The sequence below is a fragment of the Pleuronectes platessa genome, chromosome 5 (genome assembly GCF_947347685.1).
Source record: "Pleuronectes platessa chromosome 5, fPlePla1.1, whole genome shotgun sequence".
Taxonomy (NCBI): domain Eukaryota; kingdom Metazoa; phylum Chordata; class Actinopteri; order Pleuronectiformes; family Pleuronectidae; genus Pleuronectes; species Pleuronectes platessa.
In genome coordinates this window covers 22,836,511-22,861,465 of record NC_070630.1, presented here as the reverse complement: position 1 = coordinate 22,861,465, position 24,955 = coordinate 22,836,511, and the positions used below count along the sequence as shown (strand labels likewise).

At 40.4% G+C, this 24,955-nt stretch overlaps 1 protein-coding gene across 1 annotated transcript in view; it reads right to left on the bottom strand.

Annotated features, from left to right (window-relative positions):
- Positions 1-24,955, bottom strand: part of clcn2c (chloride channel 2c) — a 134,873-nt gene that overhangs the window by 4,306 nt on the left and 105,612 nt on the right. Inside the window, 8 exon segments of the mRNA XM_053422892.1 lie at positions 2,120-2,206; positions 7,342-7,446; positions 8,727-8,765; positions 18,569-18,643; positions 19,127-19,197; positions 20,063-20,174; positions 22,895-23,085; positions 23,999-24,132. Coding sequence (XP_053278867.1) covers positions 2,120-2,206; positions 7,342-7,446; positions 8,727-8,765; positions 18,569-18,643; positions 19,127-19,197; positions 20,063-20,174; positions 22,895-23,085; positions 23,999-24,132 — 814 coding nt within the window.

The following is a 24,955-nucleotide window of genomic DNA, read 5'->3' as shown; positions in this document are numbered from 1 at the left end:
AAACACCATATATTACGACAACAAGGCACCGATAGCTGATTCTCCAGTTCAGGGTTCTGAGCACAGTCGAGCTTCACTGAACTTTGAATAAACAGGTGAGAAAATGTGTGGTGCAAGAATCTGCTGCCACTATTTCTGGGGATTTGTAGAATATTATATTTTAAAGGAAAAAATAATAATGATAATATATTTTTGGGGTCTGAATCAGTTTAATACATAAAATGTGCCAGTTATGTGCAGGGGTCTGCCCACAGAGTGTTATTATCCCATGCTGAATACAGTTTTGACATTGGTGGCCGCAGTGGAAATGGAACTGCTAACCCTGACACGGCACTAGCCTTGCTCTACAGTGTTAGATAATGTCAGGAGTTTATAGTCTGATTCACAGGCCCACAGGGATTTTTCTATTTCAAACTGGAGTATCTTTTCCCATATGAAACGGGTGGCTGGTCATAAAGGGAGGTCTTGGTCATATGGTAGGGTGCACCGGAAAGAGAGTCAGAGTGTCTTTGACTCTTGCTGCGGTTTTCTGAAACACTTTCTGGAATAAGAGTAGAAAAGAAAGGAGAGGCAGAAATGACTGCACCTCCATTAATCTCTGTGTGCCGCCTACACACAGCAGCAGCAACAAATGGGCCTTAAAAAATGACCACACACTGGGTCAGACCGGCCTCTGCCTCGGCACATACTGCCTTTTGGAAATGTTCAAGCTCACAGTTTGTTAGAGGAGATTAAAAAGTGGTTGAGACTACAGCAGCTTTGGTGAAGTGAGCAGAGAAACTTAGCTTTGATTCCTGCTTGTGTTTCAGTCTGTATGAAACAAATATCACTTATGTACTGTTGTGGTTCTGTGAGCACCACAAACAGATCTTACAATGATGAACTGTATAAATCATTAACATCTGGTCAGGATGATGAACTGTATATCAATATAAACCAATAGTCTTATCTTAGTAGCTATTTTAATGTTCCTCCCCCCACTAGGCTACTTTATGTTCCCTTTTTCAACCATGTATCCAGTCAATTAAGATTCAGAGAGGTCAAGAGAGAGAAAATTAAGTAAGGAAGGATAGGACGACATCTGTGGCCGTATCAATACCGTGGTCAACTTATGTGTGACCATTACATTAATAGATCAGGTTAGACTTCCCTGTTTTCCCACTATTTTTTCGTTGTTGCAACCTTTAACTCTATAATAACAATAATAACAATAAAATTGATGTAGCATTATAATGTATGTACATTGAGTGTATATGGCTTCTGAAATAAACATCCTTAGATTTGAACGTGTAGAAAAACACTATACAGTTTCCTGAAGAATTTGAAATAATGTCGCTGTGATTCCGTCTCCTATTGCTTCCTTTTGGCCGGGATAAGTCATTTGGAGAGGGTGCAGAGTTTGGTTTCTACAGATAAAGAATAATGTCTGAAGGCTGTGGAAATAATAAACTCTAATCATGCACAAGAGCCTCCCTTTGATTCCTCTCTGCTATATGGACCAGAGAGGCCATGATATAACAGCGTGTCTGTGTGTGTGACAGACTGAGAGGCTGCACTTTATCTGCCTCTGCTGGGTTTTTGTTGTCTGCTGGTAGCATGCAGAACAACAACAAAAAAAAGACTAAATGTCAGGGACAAGCAGGCAGCGCTGCACTTAGCAACAATTCTCTCGCCACTTCCTGTCCAATTCACAAAGAGTGAGGGGTTTTCAGTTGTTTGTGAAGCTGTGCAGCTGGAAGGAGGGGAGCGGAGAGCGGGCAGAGAGACGACACAGAGAGAGACGGCAATATTAAGCAGCCTTTTGTCTGTCACACAACATAACAGGCGGAGGGACGAGGAATCGGTGTTGATTGAAATGTCTTTGTGTGAGTGTACAGCGCGGTGACAGAGCTGCTGATGGTACCGACTGTGGTTTTGACAAAAGCAGTGAATACGCCGCCTGTATAAATAATGACAGTCACGACTTTTTAGATAAGGCTTGAATAAAGACATTCACAGAAAAATATGAATTTAGATTCATGAGTTATGAAACCATTAAACAACAAATGAGGAGACGACATAAAGGGGCACCGTAATAATGATGTGATAATACTAAACAATTCCTCAGGAAGAATCTTACTTCTTTGAGGGAAACCACCCCAATGAGGCGTCCAATGCTGGTGACGTAGGCGTGGTCGAGGCCCAGCAGCGAGAAGATGGTGTGGGTCTGCAGGAGAAGAGCACAGGTGGTTGGAAAGCAGAACAAACCAGAGATGATAAAGTATGAGGCTCTGTTAGGGAAATGCACCAGTGATTCAATTATCCCTCAATGACAACTTCATTCACGATGGATTCACTTAACTAGTCACACATTCAGCTTAATGTTAACGATCACTCTTGGAAAGGGGTAAACAAATATCTGGGAGGGATCTTTAAGGTCTAGTACTGATGTGTTGACTCCAGCTGCAGATAGGAGCCTGTGAAAGTGATGACCACACATGAACCTCACAGCTGTCTCATGAATAAGGTCAGATTCAAATTGTAAATGTTAAAGCACACTCTCTGGCATCATACATTTCAGGTCCTATTTCAATCAACGGCGCTGAAGTCAATTTACATCAGTTTAGTTATGGGCCATAAACTGGCAACTCTCAGAATCATCAAAGTATGACCATTGTTTGAATCTGCGAACTGCCGACTGTCAAACCTTTTTGTATCTGTGTTTACTGAATGTGACTCATGATGAACAAATTCCTTTGTCTCTAAATAACAATACGAATCATTTCTGTGGAATAATAAAAAAAAAAATGCTTAAAGGTTGTGTGAATACTGTCAATTCTGTCAATCCTTTTCTGTATTCTTAAATTTTGTTTGTTAAAAATGAAGGGTTTTTATGCTCCTATGACTCTGTTTTGCTTTATTATACACATACATTAGATCTTCATAGGCTGACCTCATCACTCAGTTTGCCCACTAGAGTCATCAAAGTTTGATTTAATCATATCTTCACCACTAGAGTTACCGCAGGGAGTGAGGCAGCGTGCAGCTAAAAGTATAAAGTTCGGGAGGTCAAAAACTGAAGTGGCAGAGCAGAAAGGTTGCAGGAACTGATGCCAACAGTTTGTTTTTGTTTGTTTGCTTTAGACCCTTTAAGTGATTAATGGGACTTTCTTCTTAGCCAGAACAGACATTTGGGACATTTGAAATTGATCCCAATGTGCGAACGCTGTGCCAAGGAAAACACCGTTAAGTGTTTTTAGTCAATGACCAGCTGTAATGTAATCCCTCAGAGAGTTCCCCCACAGGAGGATATTGTAGCTGCTCTGGGGACGGTGTAGGCTCTTCTCCATTTCAAACCATTCATCTATTTCAACTGATTAAACTGATTAAAATGCTATTAATAGTGTTTTAGATTCAACTGATCATGTAATCAGAGACAATGCAGACTCAGACCAGCAGGCTTCAACCTCTGTTACATTTGACACTGAACTCATACACAGTGTTTGTTCTCTGTAAAATGAAAAATACATAGTGTTGGGAACTGTGGGAAATGTGTTCTTAATTTGAATAGAGCAGCGCCAGTGCCAGACACTACATCTCAATCATTACTCATGAATACTTAAAATGGGTACAGTTGGGTCAAATCACCCAAGTTACAAAATAAAATAAACTTTTTTTTTCTTACTTTTTGTGTCTTCCCTGTATGTTTTTAGATATTTTATCTCCAAGACACTGTCCCAATATAGTGTGTGTAAATAAATACATTTTATGGTCAAAGCAATGAATAAGGGCTTGACAAAAAAAAATAACGTATTCACTTTTTGGTTGACACTGCGTCTTAAGCTCACCGATTAACATGTTATATCTAGCAGTTTAATCCCTATCAGTATAAAAACTACACTTCAAGGGGAGAAATATATACATATGACAGTTTCTATTCCACATCCACTAAAAGTACTTTTCCTGAGACATCGATACTGTCACACTGGATAATCCACAGAACACACTGTCAACACCTTTTATTTGAACCAGATTCAATTGAAGGATTGGACATTGATATTTACTTTCTGCTCCTTAATTTTCACTGGAGTCTCTCAAAACTTAAGTTGCGACAAACGCCGTCCTCTTACACTCAGTTGTATCTGACTGAAGGAAGATATCTCGCACTGATACGAGTTTCATTTTTCACCTATTTGTCTCAGCGCCATTGGAGGAATAAATATATTTAAAAAGTGAATAAATAACCTGACAAACAAACAATGCACACGTTTCCACAGGGGGCATGAGGGGTCACCAAATATTCCAATGAAATTCAATAAATACGAGAAATAATTCTATGCGTTTGACACTTATCAGGTGTCAATCCAGTTAAATGTACAATATGTAACTTCGGCCACTAGGGGTCTCTCAATCAAATCAGTAACAAAAGAGCTAGTTCGATGATGTCGAGAAGCAGCATGACATCTCGACGGTTGTTTTCTTCACCAATAAAACTGTATGAGATAATGTATAAAATATATATCCTTGTTACGCAGCAAATGACAGAAGTTACCAAAAGAAATGTCCTGTTACCTAATGTAACTAGATAAGCAAACAAAATATATAACATAGATGGTTTTTAGATAATTTAATCAAGAATTACTACATATTATATCTTTAAACCTATGGGAGTTCTCAGGCCAAACTGCAAACTGCTCTCCACCTCCGTCACTAAAACACTGTCTTCAGTAATCATGTTCCAGAGTTAGTAGTTATGTAACTCAAAACTTTACTGGGTTACATGGTTTACTCTCATTACTCACTGATTTGTATTTCGTTATTTGGATTGAACCAACACTATGATATTTTTTTTTTTTTTTTTTTTAAATCAAACTAATTTGATCAAAACATTCCTGAGGAATAGGAAAATGATGGAAGTGAGGGCTGCTTTGACTCCTGTTAGCCACTACTTCAAATGAACTGACGGCGGCCCACGGGCAAAAAACCCAGAGCAACATATTGTTATGTAAATATTCCACATAACATTTACAAAAGGGCCTGCAGACAAATGCACAACAACAAGAAGAGTAAATGGCATTGGTTAAATGGTAGCCAGATTCAGAGTGGCCTTCCAAAGAGAGTGGAGCTCAGATGTAGAAAGAATAACTCTCACACACACATTCACACACATGCCTGTACCCAGCGACGGCCGCGGTGGAGGGGGGTTTAGTTTAATATGCTGAAGGAGATTGTGCGTGGTATTGGCTTTTGGCAGTGTGCAGTGGAGGAAGGGGAGCGAGATGGATTGGTGCAGGATCCCTCTCTTAAATGTTTAAAGAGTATTCACATAGAACCCAGTGGACAACAGATGGAGAGGGGGTGGGGTAGCGCAGGTAGCATTATGAATGGAAGACGTCAGGCGCTGCCACAGCCGCTGGCGAGCCAGAAAGTCAGTGTGGGTGTTTGTGTGCGTGCTTGGTAGGAAGAGTGACTGTGTGGGTATGTGAAGTTTTTAAGAACTAAAGCCAGAGTCCTATTAGGCAAGTCTAGCCTCTCAGCAGCCAGCAATCATCTGAGATATTAGTAACATGAGAGCTGCCAATAAGGGACTGGTCCAGTCAGGGCTTAATATTTTGGGCGAACAAGACCAGTCCCTTATCTCAACGAATGACACTTACAATAGTCACTGGGACATTTAAACTACAATGGAATAACCAGTCAAATAAATAAAAAAAAAAATACTTCAAAAGATTGGTGACTGCCCTGAACTAAGATTTGATAGTTAAGATTTGGTTTTAGGTCACAATTAGGTTTAGTTTTAAAGGTAAGGATTGGGTTAAGGCATTTCTTTGAGATTATTGAGGACCAAGGGGACAAGTGTTAATGACTTCTACACAACTATAGATTACTAACGTGTTATCATGTTCCTTCAAGGTAACAACAGGAGAACCAGGAGAATTGAAGTGTTAAAGTCAAGTTTGCCTCAGATATACACTTCAAGTTCCATGTAACACAAAACGTTTCAGTGTGAGAAGAAATGTTTTCTATTGTAAAAAATGCTGAAGATGTAATGGATGAACGATGTTAACCTTCCACCGTGGACTCTTGCACCCACAGGCCAGTAGCACTTTAGAATATTCATGAACTGTACATAGTAAGCAAAGCTCTATGAATAAGTAATATAATACAAGTGAAGTGGACCATATTATACAGATGATGTTGCACCTGCTCTTTCTTCACAAACAATCTGAGAGAAGTTTAAATCCGTAAGAATTATGTGGTGGGTTTCTGGACCTCGATTTTTGCGCATTTTGCTCTGGAATTAACGAGCCTACTGCTAGAGTGCTGCTGGTACAAGCTAATGCCAAGCCGGCGACTCGATGTATGTAGCAGTGGAATATAACTGAATCTATATCGGCCATATAATTATAAAGAAGTGTTGATTATTGCTCACTGACAGACAGCCGATGCATGATGTAACACATGCATGTTACCAATCAAGCTGGCTGAGTTCATATCAGACCAATATCCGATATAGTTATTGGACTGGTACATCTGTAGTTTAAAGGGTAAATTGGTTATGCAAATAAACTACTTATTCCAGCAGTTAGTTTATAGGTTTTCTCTGATCCTTTTTGGTGTACTGTACTACACACCATAACTTAAAATAACTTTATCTCTCTTTAAGTGTGTCATTGTGGTCAAATAAATCCTCTTTATTGTTGCAGGATAATGATCTGCTTTCAATCATTTTGTAATTACACATTAAGCAAACAAAAACTATCCAGAACTATGGCTATTAATACCTTTCAGCTCACAACATAGTTTTTTGAAAGTCTACTCCTACTCAACTTTTCTGTCTTTTATTAAATCCTAGAATATTATTATCTAACACTGGATTGATGGTGTGGTCATACTTCATTCTACGGTTTTATCAGTATGATCTTTCATTTGACTATTTTAAACATATTCTGTGTTTCTTTACTTTTATGTATCTTGCTGACTGCCTATTTCTGACTTAATGTAAATTATTTTGATAATAATTTTGAGCTGCCTTGGCGTTTTTGCTGATGCACATGATCCAGTAATTGAAGGTGTTATACGACAGGAATCACAATCTATCAAAATCAGAGTCATGAGGGACACACACACACACTCACTCACTCACTCACTCACTCACTCACTCACTCACTCACTCACTCACTCACTCACTCACTCACTCACTCACTCACTCACTCACTCACTCACTCACTCACTCACTCACTCACTCACTCACTCACTCACTCACTCACTCACTCACTCACTCACTCACTCACTCACTCACTCACTCACTCACTCACTCACTCACTCACTCACTCACTCTATATGCATTTCCAGTCATACCTTATGCAGAGACGTACGCTCCACCAGCTGGAATGGGGCGGGGTCGATTTTGCAGTTGTTGAAGTTGACCTGCTCATCAAGCTGCTGCTCCTCCCATTCTGCAATCTGAATGTCACACAGAGGAATAAAGGAAAGGGTGATGAAAATAAAACATCACTATACGTTTAACAACAAAAGAGGAACACAAGATCTGTCACCTTCAACAGGCCCTGAAGTGTTGATTAATTCATTAATTCATCCCTAATCAAATAAACTGCACCATCTGATCTGAGATGAAACTGACTTAAATTTCATCTTTAATAAGATGTTGACTGACAGTTTTATAGCTTGGCTAGTTCGGCCAAACATTCACTTTTCTGACTAACTATAAACTGAGTGATTGTGTAGCAGTTATTAACAGACAACGTCTATATGTCTGGTGTCAGGCATCAAATAATCCCAAACCACCTCCTAATAAATCACCTCCCTCTGATAGACAATCAATGGACCGGACATTACACTGAACGACTCTATAAATCATATGGGACCTACAACGTGAAGAACTGTGAGGAAGGTGAATGGCGAACCAGAGAGGGAGACGTAGTGAGACACGATGACACGCTAGACATACTGCCTGAGAGGTGAATGATGAGTGATACTGGGAGAGAAAAGAGGGGATGGAGGTGGAGAATGTGAGGAATGTGCGGCTGACAGAGAGGAAATGAGAGGTGCTGTTGATGGATGAATTATGAATGATGTCATATCCAAAAATATAAGACTCCAGGGTAATCTCTCTTTCTTGGGCTATTGAGGAATCCGAAAAGCAGGGAGTGTCAGAGCGTGATGGCATCAAGTGCAGGCTGAGGTACAAGTGAAACCAATCTGACGGTTTTGAAGATGGATACCAAGTATCCAATGTGCTTGATAACAGTTATAGAAAATAAGTTTAGTCATATTCTATCTTTTTTTGAAGGCCTTTACACAGCGAAGGACAAATAAACACAAACTTGTTTCAGGCAGTCTGGCATCACAACTAATCATAGTGGCAGTGATGCATTTTTGTTTTCACACTTTTTCCAAATAAAAACTTTTAAATGATTGGTTGATGTTCTCCTCTTCTTCACTCAACCAAAGAGGAGGACTTCTCATTTGTATATATAAAACAAGAATTTCCCCACATCATAAGGGTTCTGAAGCCTCTATAGTAATCCACATCCAGATCTAGACCCCAACAAAAGCGGTGCCAACATATTCTTCTTCTTGTTGACAAACAGAAGTCACATCATCATGGCAAATCAACATTTCTTCGAAACCTTCATTATTGAACCTCATAAGCTTGTAAATGGCAAACATAAATTTCTCCTTCATAATTTCACCAACACATCGATTAGGACCGTCCATCTTACCTCTCTAATGGTCATGTCATCCTCCAAATCTCCATCATCCTGCACAGATTGAGGAATGGAAGATTAGTCAGTACAGAAAACACAAAGTACAAAACAAAAACATGAGCGGTGATGAAATAAACAATGTTGTCCAGTTTCTAATCTGGATAAACATAGACATGAACTTTTCAGTTCTGGTAAAAGGACACATTGAAAAGATATTATCACCCATGCATCACATCATAAGCGTTCTACGGTGCCACAGTGCTGAGACTGAAATGGAATGAGTGACTGAAAGCGCGACTACAGTACATCTAATGAGTGCAGGGGATGTGATGTATGAGATGACAGAACAGCTGATCATTATAATCACGGATCCTCCGCGTGATAACTGCCCAGCTGACAAGATTTGACATGCTGGAGTCAAACCACCAACCCTGTTCTTTACTCAGAGGCAAAGAGAACACTGCAGAAGTCCTGGAAATGTACAGAGCAAACAAGTGTGTGAGAACGTCCCCACGGCGTGTGTATGCAACTCTTTATGAGTGTGATGGGCTATGAAATTATATTTTAAAGTGTTAGGTCATGTGCCTGAGTACAGGTATTTATCTTCTCAGGAATGATGCACATCTGCATGCGAGTATTAAAGAGAGACAGAGAGAGAGAGAGGCAGAGTGTGCATGTGACCCCGGGGCATGATGGGAGCCCTGAGCTCATTTATCCTTATCGCTGTGGAGGCTGACTTGTCGGTAACCCTAGAAACTGTTGCCAAAGGGAAGCAAAGAGGTGGCCTACTGTAGCATTAAGCAGACAGAGGCCTGTAGTGCCTGGAGATGATGAGACAAATTACACAGGCATATGCAAATCGGCACACATGCACACATACACACACACTGCACTTTATCACTGCTGTCTCACTGATCATTCTGCTTGTCGCACAACATAAGGGCACACTGAATGTCACCAAGAGTCACTGTTGTTCCAGGGTCAGAATGTAAATTAAATTAAGATGGTAAGATCAAATCACTTTATGTGTGTTGCTTGTGGAAGGAGGTGTTTTTTCTAAGACGGAGACAGAGAAAAGGAGACAGGGGGAAAGAGAGGGAGAGGTAGATGGAGATGTGGGGAAAGAGAGAGAGATTGTTTAAAATAGGTGCTTTCAGAGAGATTAGCTGCTCTATTAAGAGAACAAATCTCTGTTTCTAGATACATCAGTGAGGTAGAAATGTGTGTGCGTGTGCGCAGGCATGTGTGTGACTGTGTGTGCAGTGAGTAAAGTTTGTGAGTCTGAATGTGACTGACAGTGAAATCAGAGGAACTGTGTGGGCATATTCAAATGAGATTTGAATCAGTGGCAAGTGTGTGCGTGTGGGTGCAGAGTGCTGACAATAGGCTGATGAAGCTGTAATGCTTGCAGTGCTGTTCCTGTGACCAGACGAAGATTAGAAAGGTCTGCTTCCCTTCCTTTACTTTCCCTCCTTCCTCTCGCAGTGATCCATCTTTACTTCCATCCGGTGACCAGATCATCCAATCAGTGACAACACTCCAAGACTGGGTCAGCAGGGAACAATCTACCACCCCGCAACATCACACACACAAACTCTAGGACAGTGAAGTCAGCTAAAGCTATTTTGAAGAGTATTACTGTGGAAGTTTGGATAAAGATGAGCCTCCTCTCTGGGACAGTGCCCTCTTTATTCTGGCTACAGTAGATCCACTTCCATTGTGTTAGTAGATTGAAGGGCTGATGGTGAGGACTTTTTTTACACTTTCAATTTCTGAAGGGAAGGCTCTGCATACTTTCTTCTATTCTAAATCTAAAATCTGCCTCTGGTCAGTTCACAGGGTTAGTTCGTCCAGGATTACAGAATATACTACACCACAGTTTTTCTGGGAGGCGGAGAGCCTCAGCTTTATGTGGTCAGGCTATGAAGTATGCTCGTCTTTAGATTCTGCAGCCATCCCAACACAATGCAAGTGAATTGAACTTAATCAGCAAAGTTAGACTGCTTCATGCACTGCATTCACAACAACAACAAGAGCGCTGAGAGGCCTGACTGAGTGTTGCAAAAATAATCCTTGTTCTGTCTGAAAAATTTCTTTTTTGGACAAAAGTGATGGCACCATGTGAAATGCAAGTGGGATCAAAGTTTTTTAGTTTTTTCTTCTGAGGACTATGAATGTCTATCCAAAATATCACAGCAATCCATCCAAGACCTAAGATATTGCCATGACAAATAAGCTGATGTTGGCGCTACAGGCAAAGTTAGATAGTCATGAGGATACTGGGTCTGGTAACCACTGTCTGTGCAAATTTGAGTTCACAGTCAGGAGACTTCAAAGTATTTTAATGCTTTGAGGAGCACATACTAATTTAAATTATAGTGGGTTGCCAGCAGGAATCTCAGAGACAAATAACTCCTAAGGCCAGGGAAAACTAACCACAACTATCTGCATTGCAGGAAACCACTGAATAATGATACAAATACATTCTTGAACTTATTGTAATGTTTATTCTTTTACAGTTGGTGGGTTTATTAGAAGTATCTCTATCTGTTTAATCTCTACAAACAGGGACGGAGAGGGACAGATTTGTAGGCCGTTTCTAGTTTGACCAATCACATTGCCTGCAGGTAAACGGTCTATGTGGAGCGAAAAAGAGATAGAACACATTGACCTAAATGCATCGGCTATCAGCTTTGGAATTTATCTGCATTCGGGAGCAGAGAGCTGTTAACAGAGATGCGCCAAAATGTCGTCTGGATCTAAAACCCTTGCAAAAGGTATCACTGTTTGTGTTGTGTGTGGGGAACGTTCGACTTGAGTGACAAAAGAGACTAATTGGACAGTAAACACTGTGCGGTGAACAGAAGACTTGGCCAGTATCTATATCATCTCCTCTAGAAGCCCCAAATATTTGCTGTTGCCCTCAGAGGCTAATTCATCATCAGACGATAGCCGAGGGGGACGTATCGCTGCAGCACCAACTGTCTTTGACTGATGTCTTTCAAGTACAGATACAACCTCCTGCAACATATCAGTATCCGCTGAATGTAAGAGAAAAAGTACGTATGAATCTGTGATGTGAATCAAATGCAATACTCTGTTTTAAAAATACACAAAGAACACAGATTATCTAAAACACAATGGGAGTAGCGAGAGTAGTTAACATTGTTCAAGCTCTTAATTCAGTACAAGGCCCATTGGAAGCAGTCTGTATTATTGTCTTAAGACTTTTCTGATAATAGCCTCGGTATCATTAAGACCCTGCTCTGTCTCTATCAGTATAACTTTCAGGGAGAGAAGAGGCTCATTTTAGAGTCTGTTGCCGTCTAACTGCTGCCTTTACTACACATTACATGGTGCAACAGGGGAACATTGCAGCAATCATTAGTTATCACTCATGTGCAGGCAATGCTCTCTTTGCTTATTGCTTTCACATTCCATTACTGGCCTGTCTGTGTATCTGATTGGATTGCAGAGAGTTTAACACAATTGTGAAATAATAGCATTAATGACTTTGTTCAAACCACAGTGGTGTGTGCAAAAAGCAATGCTGCGATGTGAAACGTGTGAAATCGTGGGTAGTGTATCTTGATGAAAATTATGTGGTATTGTAATATGGGGAGTGCTGCTGAAATCACTGAATACGCATGAGTATCTGAGTGACAAAGCTTTTCTTAATATCGTGAATCTTTGCATTGACAGTCTGAAACCTGCAGCGACTTCCTCAACCCGAGAGCATCAGACGTGAGGCATCAAATCCGTTCCACCTCAAACAAATTAGAGACAGCATGTCAAACTCATCTTTTCTGTACAAGGTCACTCTCTCCTGAGTATCTCTAATGGGTTGTCTGAACAAATTCAGGTAAAGGAGAAAACCAGTCCTCTGAATATTCTTGCTTCCAGATAGCTGAAAGACAATTTAAATGGAGCCACTGTCCATGACAAATTAAATAATCACTGCCTTCTATTACAATTCTAAAAGAAAATCCCCTTTCTGTATGATTTAAAAAGTATAGTCTACTGTAGTCTCTTTTATTATTTGAATGTGGACTGTTTTGGTGATGGATCCTCACAACACTGATATATTCCATTGCCCAATTTATTATTTAATCTAAATGGGCCACATGACTACTCTAACTATAAGTTACAAGGTGTCAACATCTAGCAACAACTAACAGTTTGTGAGGTACCACATGTTTCATTTTAATGATGCAGAAAAACTAATTGAGCAATTACATCACAACTGTCTAAGCAGGAACAAGCAGCAATATAAAATTTCAAATTTATGGTGAAAAAACGAGCATATATTTTATTTCTGCTCTGAACAATAGAAAGACAGCCTTTTCTGTGGTGGGGGACATTTTGCAACAAAGGACCCAGGCTGGATTCAAACCTTAACGGTTGTGGTAGGACTCAGCCTTCCTATGTGGAACATGCTGTACCAATGTGAGCCACCGGGACACCCTGACATTAGCATTCATAACAGAATGTCCATAAATGTAGTGCACCTGGATGCCAAAAACACTGAAATGTGTGTAATTGGCCTCAGCAGTTCGGCTCCAGATGTCACAACGACTCAGCTCATTATCTCCCTGCCCCATCTATAATTGTGAAATTCTGCAGTTATTTTTCATGATAATGTGGGATAAACCAGTCAGACACAGGGTGGAATCCTGTTTCCTTTAGCTTGGCCAAATTGCTAATGTCAAACCCTTCGTCTCCAGCTATTCCTGCTTTCCTTCACATTATTTGGACCATTCTTCACCAGAGCTGTAAAAGGCTCTAAGATGTGCTGATCTCACAGTAAACTTATCCATCAATTTCTTTGACTGATTTTTCAATTTGTATAAAATAAAAGACTAAACCAGTCTGTGGTTTGTGTCCCTGGCTTTTGAGGGGGATACTGATGCAGCAAAGTGTTAAAAGCCAAACAGTTCGCCTGACCTAAGTTAGGGAAACTAGAAAGAGGGTTCATTACACACAAACAAACAAAACATTGTTAATGCCACAAGTAAAGAGGGCACAAATGCCACAGCTCGTCTGTTCTCTCCTGCATCAAGCGACTGTATTTTCATGTAAGTGCATATGTATGACAAGAAAGATGCACACACATTCTCCAAGAAACAAAAGAAAACTCCAGAAGAATAAGCCCACATCATAAATAAAGCATGGAGACAAGATGCAAGAGGGAGGTAGAAAAAAATAATGAGAAAAACAGTGAGGAAAGACTGAGAGGCTGGGCGGCATTATTTCTCCAAACCTACTGATGTCATTTACCCTGCATCAATATTTCACAGCCTAGATGGAAGGATGGGTCGGGAGGGGAGGAAAGGAGAGATGACAGAGATCAAAAAAAGGGGGGGCGGGCTTTAAAGAAGTGGTAAAGATGGACGAAGAGCGTGAAGCCGAGCTCCCGAGATGAAACTGGAACCAGGAACAAAAATACTGTGAGAGTGCAGCTGAAGTAAGAGGAAGGAGGGAAAGAAATAACTTGATTCCTCTCGTGTGAAGTCCTGGGAGAAGAAAAAAAGAAGAAAAGATAGATTTGTTTGTACGTATTCCTGCTCTGGCTCAAAGAGCCTCGAAGGACTCAGAGCAACAGTGTAATCAGGATTCCTTGCTGCCTCGTGCAACAGAAAACAGGTCCACTGGCTCATGGCACTGTAAATGCACACACACACACACACCCAGTGCTACAGGGGTTCAATACTAAGTAGCTCACTGCAAGGCAATAATGACTAACATGTTTCTGGGCTAATAACACACCATCTGTCTCAGCACTGACCATATCATTTGCCCCTGTACACTTAACAAATCACTGGAATTTATTGAACTGCAACAATCTGTGGTAGATGAGGGCCACTGGATGTATATGCAGTGAATAAAATCAGACATAACAATGGTGGCATCTCAAATAGCATTCTGCAAAGGTTATGCCTACATTGGTTCTAAGATTTATTTTGCATGTCAGATGCTGGAACAGTTTTGTGCTAAAGAAACGGATTTCATATTTTATCTCAGGAACTAAAAGGTTTCATCTAAAAACAAGGGTGCAGGTTGGTTTCAGATGTAGTCATAAAGGCACTCATTTGTGCTATTTAATGTATTAGATATTGATATGTTATCCCTAATTAAATATATTTGATATTGTTTTCTTTATACAGTTCAAGAAATGTTTTTTCTTATTCACCTTGAATTTAAGTTCCTCCAGAGTATTACAGTCTCCATGGTCTTGCAGCCACAAAACTAAACTTGACACTTCCCGCTTGCCTTCTCTGTTACTGATCTTACACTTTTTTAAGAATTGGTCTGTCTACTGCTTTGTAATTGTAAAGCATGGATTGCATTAAGGTCATAGGTGTAGCACAGCTGAAGCTCAACAGAACAACACTCATCCACCTAAATCCTCACTAAAGCTCATGCAAGAGCATCAATGAAACATTCAAAGACATTTAAGGTGTACTGATTGATTGTCTATGTCAATTCATGCATTGCTTAATGTTTAATAAAACTTTCCTAAAGTTGAAAGTGCTTCTGGTAGATGCCATTAGCCCTTGGGTGGCCGTGTGATTTTCGCTTTATAAGTAACAGATGAAAAGGCACCAAACATGCTTTCATTCATCGTTCACTTTTCTGATGGTTTATTTATGATGCATCTCCAGAGCCAGCCTGTTAAACTTGAACAGTCTGTGCAGCAACCACAGGAGCAGGCAAGAAATAAAGTCTAGCTTGGCTACGTTTTCACAGCCGAGCCAATTAAATGAGCTCGATAGATGATTCAATGAAATGAAATAATAGAAAAACTACACGCCGTGTTATTACAGTCTACATCCTCGGTAAGGTCTCACACTGATGATATTCTCAACCTAATGATGCTATTCATGAAGTCAGTTGATTGTACAATCCGTTAGAGTTTACCAATTACGTAACCTTGCCACAGAAGGAAGATTGGCTACATTAACCATATACATACATGCAAGAACAAGAATGCTCTGGCTCTTAAACAAATCACACTAAGCCTCTGGTTAAGGAGCCAAAGTGCTATGTGGACTTTCTGTTGTGATATTTCACAGCTGAGACTGGTCATTTCCGAAAACTGACATATGGATGTTAAACAAATTAAGCTGGATTTGGTGCTAATGTTGAAAAACCTTTTAGAGCCATTGGACGAATTTGATGGGAACAATGCCTGATCTGAGAACATAATGTTGCCAGTGTTTTCCCTCACGAACAAGATTAAGACCACAGAGTCATTTATCAGCTGTACACCATTGGTTTGTATGCGGGCCCTGAAGCAGCAGATGAGGAATGATCTGACACGGCTCTGTACTTGTGAATGATTGAAAATGTGTACAGATTTCAATAACCATCACTGACGTGTGAAACTAATGGAGCCCTTTAAGTGCCCCAAGTCTAAATCATTAATTGTGCTAATAGAGTTACACTGACACAACAATGACTGAGAATCTGAAGGAAGAGGAGTGTGGTCATGTATTATGTATATATTCAAGTGATGTCGGGGACAAACATTTCCATTAGGGTCTGTGGTAACATATGAAACAAGCAACATGGTAGAATAAACTACTGAGGGTAACACTTTACACCGGGCTTTTTGAGATAGCTATCTTTTAATCACTGGGCTCATGGTTTTTGTCTGTTGCAACAATTTTTTCAGCTGGAAACTACTGTGATGTATGCAACTGTCAGTCATTAGTTCAAGGAAATGGACCCTTCATAAAAAATATCTAATTTGCTGCCTGTCAATATTTGTTTAGATGTGCAAGTCAGTAGAAAGGTGCGAGTGGTTTTGGGAAAAGTTACTTAACTAGGAAGTCTGCTCCAGCTCTCTGGTAGTAACGAGCGAGTGGGAAAGGTAACTTTAAGTTTGTTCTTATCAGTATTAAGTGCAACGCCATCCTGTGACTTTGTGAAATGATAAGTTTATGGACTAAAATTAATTACAATTTTCATTGTAGTTTATTATTCCATAGAAAACGGAAAAAAAGATCGTTAACATATAACTACTGACGTTTTTTAAACTACGAAATCAGAGTTTTGACTCAAACAATAACAAATTAAAATTGTGAGATTAATTAAACATGTGACTTTGTATTAAGGTACTATGGATCCCACTAAAGTCCTGTATTGTGTTTTGCAGCATACACTTGGTGCAACGTTTGGTTCCTACCAAACTGCAAAAACAAATCAGCATCGATATTCACAGTAATAATGCCTTTAACACACATTAATGCCATTCTCTGAAAAATGGCATAAAGTCTGGATGGTTAAAACAGTAAATCAGAACAAAGCTGTGACAATGCTTATCAGCATTGCCATTAACAACAAAGGTGGTTAACATGCTCACCCCAGAGAAACTCTTTAAGCTGGGTGGTGGCTCCTAGTGAATGAAATAACATATTATGTGATGAGTAAAACAATTTCATTATTATCAATTTGAAAACTGGTTTGATGTGAAAAGCTGGATTATAAATAAATCATTGATGCTAATAAGCAACCAACTTCAAATGTGGGGACACATTCGATCTGAATGCTTGATTATGTAATGCTTAATAGTGTTTGATTTTCCAAAACAGATGTTGTCGGATCATTTGTCATGCAACGCTGGATGATCTGGTATCGAGGAATCATTTGTCTCAATTCGTAATCAGACGCTCGTTTCTATGATTGACATGCGTTGCTGCCGGAGCATAGGCGGTTGCTGTTAATTGGACAGCAGGCGACATCCCAGTTTGTGATGATGTTTTCCAATACCTCCCAGGACTTCTCATGCATCATCATTTCATCTGCACGGTTGCTGGATCTGTGTCGTTCAAATACCTGCCTGGTCCTAATGAAGAGATATGATCCTGATATTTAATGCTGCATGCACAGACGAACTCGCCCCGGTATGGTCCTTCCCCCTCCCTCCCCTGAACATTAAGGACGAGGTGTAACACACAAGTGCGATGGGACTTTGGGTCACTCCAGGAACTGGAAGGGCCCTGCTCTGGGAGGCAGTCACTGATAGGACGCCTCGGGTGACACAGCAGATGATGGACAGCACAGCATGCTTGGTTGAACATCCTCGTCCTCTTAGACCACTTGGCCATAACTCAACCACATTTGAACTGTATGATGACAGTAGGTGATTACAACCTGTTCAAACTGCTTCCCCGAGGGAGATCACAGGTTGGAGAAAAGCTAAATTTGATTTGACTTCAGGAAGCTCATCTGGAGTTAATTAAAATAACCAAATGAAATTCACAAACAGCGCTCAAAATAATGGTAAGATAAAATGTCAAAGAGCTGCGTAGCAGAAGACATTCAAATTAAGAGTCAGGGTCAAAATAAATGTTTAAGGAGACCCAATGTATTTAAATGGGAATAGATTATAAAATAAATTATCATATTAAATACATATAGAAATAAAAGAATGTCGCCATGAAGTAGCAAAACAACAAAATATATTATTAAAATATTGCTGATTATTGCAATAAGCAGAGATGTTTTTTTTTAAAGGTTATGGAATCATTTTATGTAATTAAGGTGATCAAGTGGTCTCTTCAACCTTACCGACCATAGGACCAATGGAAACTGATTAAGCTGGATGGATCCTAGGCTTGGTCAATGTCATGATAAACTAGAGGCATGAAAGGTCAGTGGGCGGGTTTACAGGCTGGACGAGGATGAGGATGTTCAATGCTTTTTGGCACAATGGCAAGGTTGCTGAACCCGGCCATCGGCATTTGGGATTAGCCCTGGAATGGAATGGCGGGGTGACAATCAGTTGATTGTCTGATGAACCTGTTGCCTGGCGGATTTCAGGCATTTGGGCAGCCCTGATCGGTGGCTCTTACCACGACGGATATCCTGACTCGTTTGGGCATCTTCCTGAGCTCAGGAGACGCGGGGCTCTCCATGTTGTTGTTTCTCTTCCAGATGATCAGAAATAAGCACATGACGTTAACAACAACCTCATTGTCTTTTTTACTAAGCAAAAAGAAAATATTTTTTCTCGCAGCACCGATTCACTGCGATGCTGGGAACAAAATAAACTGAAGCCTTAGTTGTATTAAACCAGCCTTAAGCAGGATGGTGCAGGAGAGTTGTCTTTAAAGCCTCGCAGGATGCAAGACTGAGACAAAGTAAGAAAGGATTTATGTTGAGGCTGAGATACCGTGAGAGTGTGTGAGAGAGTGTGTGAGACAGTGTGTGTGGGAGGTGCTGTACTGTGGAGTGTGAAGGACTGTATGTGAGAGATAGCATAGGACTCTGTGGGTGTACAGAAAGTGTGAATGACAGAATGTGAGCCACAATGATGTGTGTGTGTGTGTGTGTGTGTGTGTGTGTGTGTGTGTGTGTGTTTGTGTAACGTTGACATTGTTAATGGGTGTATTCGAGGACATGACTCTCACCTCCAGGGCCTCTGTGTCTGGACTGGCACAAAACAGGTTCTTCAAAGCAATGCCCGAGTTATCCTGTGAATCTGAAAGTGACACAGAGACATATTGCATCAGACTTCCCTCGTCTCAGTCAGTGACTGTGTATGAAGGTGACATGGAAACTCCCGTAAAGTGAAGTCAAAGCATTTGAATCTCTCCCTGGTGGCTGTCTGCAGTAAAGGTCAAGACCTCCTCCTCCTTGTTAGCAGATGGGAATTTCCAGGAGATGGTTTCTATCATTTCAATTAGTTTTATCACGCTGCTTGTTCAAGTGCTAATTCTTGACTGAAAATGTTGTCATTGTGATTTGTTTAATGCTATAAAAAAAGGGTAAGGCGTCATGATTGACAGCTGAGTTTGACTTGTTATAGGTTTGATTGCAGAGGTTCTCTACCAAATTACAATACTTTGGCTTTATTTTTGTACAGTGGGAGGAAGTGGAGACATGTTCTCCATATTTATTAACAGTTATTGATATTCAGGTAGGTTTTTCTAGCAGCCTTCATTGAGACTGAATGTAAAACATAACTCAATATCGTGAAGACTACAAATGACATCTGGAGGAAATTTCCCCATAGCTGTGAATGATCTCAGAGGCAAGGACAGGCAGACTTACAATGTAAAGTCTTACCCATACTAAAAACACCTAAATAAACAGGTTTCTGAGTAGAATCATCAATTAAAAACATTCGCATCAGGGAGGTACAACCCCAATAAATAAGAACTTATCGGTAGATCAACAAGCTAGCAGAGATTCTGTGCTCCAGATCTACCCCGTTTCCTGTCTTAACTACTTATTCTGTTTAGTGTTTGAAAACTGTCTTCGATGGGTGTGTGTGTGTGTGTGTGTGTGTGTGTGTGTGTGTGTGTGTGTGTGTGTGTGTGTGTGTGTGTGAATGTGTGTCTTACTGGTTGGGATCTCAGTGGGTCGCTCAACCACAGACGCTCTCTTCAGAGCAGGTTTGAGGGGCTTCTGAGGTATTGGTCGTGTGGGACTGAAGGATGATTCCTCAGTAGAGATCTAATTGCACACACACACAAGCACAGACACACAAACACAAAGATGAGAAACAACACTTAAAACTCCCAAATGGCTGTCCTGCTTTAAACATCAAATTCTTCATCTTACTGGGAACTCATTAGACAAATGGATGTTCTTCCACTGAGTGATGAGATGGAGGGAAATCAAAAGAAGGAAAGATAAAACACCCTTACTAAAAGAAAAAGAACATAAAGAAAGAGGAGGAAAAAACAGCTGGAGAGACGGAGGCAGCTTCAGAGCAAAGTGTTCTCATGTTGGCCTTGATGTAACATTTCATGAGTCTAATGGCGTTACATTGCATGACCTGAAAAACTTTTTCCTTGGTTACTTTAATACATTTCTGAATCGTGAGAACATTTTAGTTTCAATCATAAAATGCTTAACAGATCAAATGCTTGCATGAAATTAGTCAGTGATATATTCAGCTGTAATTCTGTAAAGTCAGCCATAAGTGAATGCAGAAATATTCTTGATACAATAGGCTGGTATTTTACTCTCAATAATTGGACTCCAGCAAACTGGAGTATCTGTTATAATATTCTGACTTTTTATGAATTAAATCTTTTTTATCTTCTGCAAAGGGATTCTGAAATGAAAGAACAGCAGGGTTTGTTGTTTCCTTGTCTGCTTTAAAGGCGTAACAGAGATGAGTGAGTCGATTGAAAAGCTTTAACACCAAACTCCATTTGCTTTCAGGACTGAGGTGATGCTGCTCACGGATGAGAGACTTCTGCCGATGATACAAACACAAGACACAAGACAAAATGGCACTTTTTTTTTTTTTAACTTTAGCATATAAGTAGTTAAATTGATATATGATAAAAACATTTCGTCTGAAGAGTTTCAATATAAAGATAGCCTATCAAATCCCACAGTCACACTGCATAATCTGCTGAGGCTTATGTGACAATTTAAAAACGCTGATGAGAGGGAACGAAGAGAGATCTTGGAAGGACAGTATGAAGTCAGAGAGACGAAAGAAAAGAGGAGCGAGAGAAGGTAAATGAGCAACACATACACACGCACACATCCCCACATCTATGCCTCAGGGTGTTCTACTCAACCACTCTCTGCAAACGGGTGGAATTGAAATGAAGACAGAGGAGAGATAAATGTACAATAAGAGGACCACAGTACACAAATGGACCTGGAACCAATTTAGAAATCCTTTTATAACCTGATCTGCTCATCTCTGTTATTTATGGCTTAATCACACATGTTATTACTCTGAGCTTTTAACTTCCAACGCTCACAAATATACAGTGTAGCTGCTCACATGCAAACCCTGAGTGTTCTCCTGAAATTATTCAGTGGGGCTGAATATTTCTGGAATCTTTCAGCCATGTGAGAGTATATCATAATATTGTCCAGAGAGTTCATAGTGTGCACGTGGGCACATTGATGACATGTCTCACATGCAACAGATGCAAAACTGACAAAAATGAAAAAAAAGACTACAAAAATATCAGTATCAAAAAGAGGAGCCATTCATATAGAAGACACAGACAAAAATGTCTACTTGGTAAAAGACTGAGATTTTACAGCTTTGGTTGATAAGAGCCAACTCATGTGGTGTAAACATAACCACGTCATTACCCCGGCAGTGATTATACTTTACCTCCTGCATGCTCTAACCTGGGAATGCATGTGTTGTTGTGAACGTATTTAACAAGACAATCTCCTGCTGTGTTCTTCATATTTGAAAGTCAAAATCCAGAGAATGTCTGGACCCAATTGTCTGGACCTTTTCTACAGTCCATGTGTGAAAAGGATTTATGTGTTTATGTGATTCTGAGTAACTGTCGCACTTTAAACAAGCCCTCCTCTCTTTTAAACCATCCAATCATGAGGCTTTGTCTTTAAGCCTTTCACCAATTAAAGCTTATCTTTAAGTGCACCAGATACAGTGACTTTATAAATAATTCAGAACCACCCCTTTCACACATGTTATTGTTTTGTAGATTTAATTGTTAATTAAAAAAAACGTTTTCCTCCCCAGCAATTTACATCAAAATATCCCATTAGTGAAAAAAAATTTTCAATTCTTTTGTGAATTTGTTGAATATTAAAAACTAAAATCTCTACTATGGATTCAGCGTCTTGTGTTTAACTCCTCGTGTGTCCCTTGTGTCGCCGCTAACTGTGGTCAGGTGCATCCAGTTTGCTTCAATTATCCTCGAAATGTGTCCAGAAGTTGATTGGAGTCAGAAGAAAAAGCAATCAAGTGGAGTTTGTCCCTGTAGACTTCTGCCATAAACAAAGCTGTAATTGCAGCCAAAGGTGCTTCAAAAAACTACAGAGTTAAAGGTCTGAGTACTTCTATATACGAGAGATTTCAGGTTTTGAGTTTTAAGAAATTTGCAAATATTTCAGACAATGTTGTCACTTTGCCATTAAAGGTTATAGAGTGTGAATCAATGGACAAATGACAAAATTTACAATCGTATAATAAACTGGTTATCTAGACAGATTCATTGATTGATAAAGAAAATGACTTAAAATAAAATTATTATCATTTGAAACCCCAATTTTGCTGTCTGATTGAAGCCACTTTTGACCAATTATTTATGGGCTACCAAGCTTCGATCCAGTTTCTTTGTCTTATTAAGTATTTCAAAGACTTGCACACGTAAAGAGATAATGATGCTCAAAATGTTGCCCCACCCACACCCCAACTGTCCAGCTGCAGTGACCCTGACCTGGAAGCGGACCTCCTGACTGACTCGTGGGCCGTCATCCTCGCTGCCGGGGTTTGAAATGACTGACAGGCGTTTCTTCTCTGCAACAGCTCTCTCCCGGATGTACTCGAGCCGTCTGGCCCGACCGAGCTGCTGGGAGAGCAGCGACTGGAGCTGGGCGCGCTCAATGGAGCCCAGCAGGATCATGGACTCTGGGAGAGGAGACAAAGACCGAGGGGAGAAGTGAGAGGAAAGATAAGATAAAAAAAAATAGAAGGAAGGAGGCAGCAGAGGATGGGGGCAGTGGGAGGCAGGTTTGTAGAGAAGGAAGAGAGAGGAGAGGAAAGAATTAAGAGCAAGAAATAAAGCAGAACCAAGAGGATGAGAAGACAGTGTAACAGTTTTAGAGGGAAGAGGGAGCAGACTGCAGGAGATTCCAAACACATGTTGCAGCATTGCAGAGAGATCAGCTGAGTTACATAACAAGCTCAGGACGCATTGAATGTGTGTTAACTGGTGTGTGTGTGTCTGTTTGTACGTGCGGCTGTAAGGGAGCTTTCTTACTTTAATTAATTGCCTTTGTGACTGTACGTGCTGATTATGTATTTGGTTAAATGCCGCGGCTAATTGTTCCTGCACGATTGCATAATCGAGACACAGTTGGAATACCAAATATGCACCTCAGTGCGGAGGCAGCGCAGCCTCATCAGCAAGCTGTGCTCAGGCAAGTTTGTCAATCAATCAATCAATCACTTTAAAGAGCACGACACCAAGGTCGCTGGGATTTGTTTTTGGCACAGAGGACTGGGAGAGACGCTCAATCCAGCAGCATCAGCAACATCAGAAACAGACGACAATATGACATCAACAATATTCTAAACTAAAATGTTTCACTTTTTCACTCTTCATTTTAAAGTAGATTAAGAATATACGTGGTCAGTCAAGTAAAAGGTTGTTCTGACTGACTCGAACATCTTTCAAATATCTGCTGAAGGATGGACTGTCTTAGAATCATGACGTTAATAAAAACTTGATGGAGGTACTCACTCACTGGGTGCAATTCTAGTTTGTCATGCTTCTGTGATTATATGAGCGTCTATGTGTGTTTGTGTGTTTGTGTTTCACCTGCTGATTCCACCAGTGCCAGGGTCTTGAGTTGGCCGATCAACAGGACGTTGTGGAGGTCTCTGTAGCAGCAGTTGAGTGTGATGTACCGAACATCCCGCACCATAATGTCCTCCACACGGATATTATACTTCCTGCAAAAAGAAAACGAAGGGAGAGAGAGAATGTGAGGAAGAGGAGGAAAATATGAGCAATTCTTTAACTGGTTAAGGGGCTGGGGGAGAGGGGTAAGCAGCTATAAGAAAAGGAAAGATATTCCATTAAGATTTAAAAATCGTTTTCCTGTAGTTTATTTTGCACGCAGCTGACATGAAATGTTACATTGAATATAATGTCTCAAATTTTTTTAGACAACCCGACACACCGCTAAAGTCACTGAACTTTAAATTTACTGAGCCGAGAAACATAAGAATAAAAACTACATTCACCAGGCTGCTCCATTATACCCGTTACTGACAGCACACGTCACTCGGATTTTAGCAACGGCAGAACCATGTGTGTGGTGGGCGTAACTGGGTGACATTGTGCGAACAGATCTTGCCTCAGCAGAATCATACATCCTGGAACACCAGTAATAAACACTCAGCTCCTTCTTCCTGCCTGAGTCTGCCAGAACCTGCAAACACAACAGCAGTTGCTTGACGGATTCTGTTGCCAAGGCCTGGGAGCCGTGCCAGAACACCGGCTCTGGCCAACAGTCCGCTCCTTGTTGCGGAGATAACTCAATACACTGACCTCTCTTGGAATGCAAAGTTAATCTGATGGACATCCTCCCGCAGCTCCACTTTAGCACAACGTTGGTCAAGCATCCCTGCTACACAAATGGCCTGTGTTCAGCAGCAGGATTTGGAAACAGCAGGATTCTGGGCTGAAGGGATTTCCTTATGTGGTGTTATGGGGAAACACTACAGAGGTGCTACCTACCAATACCATCGTGCTTTGCCCAAATTACTCAAA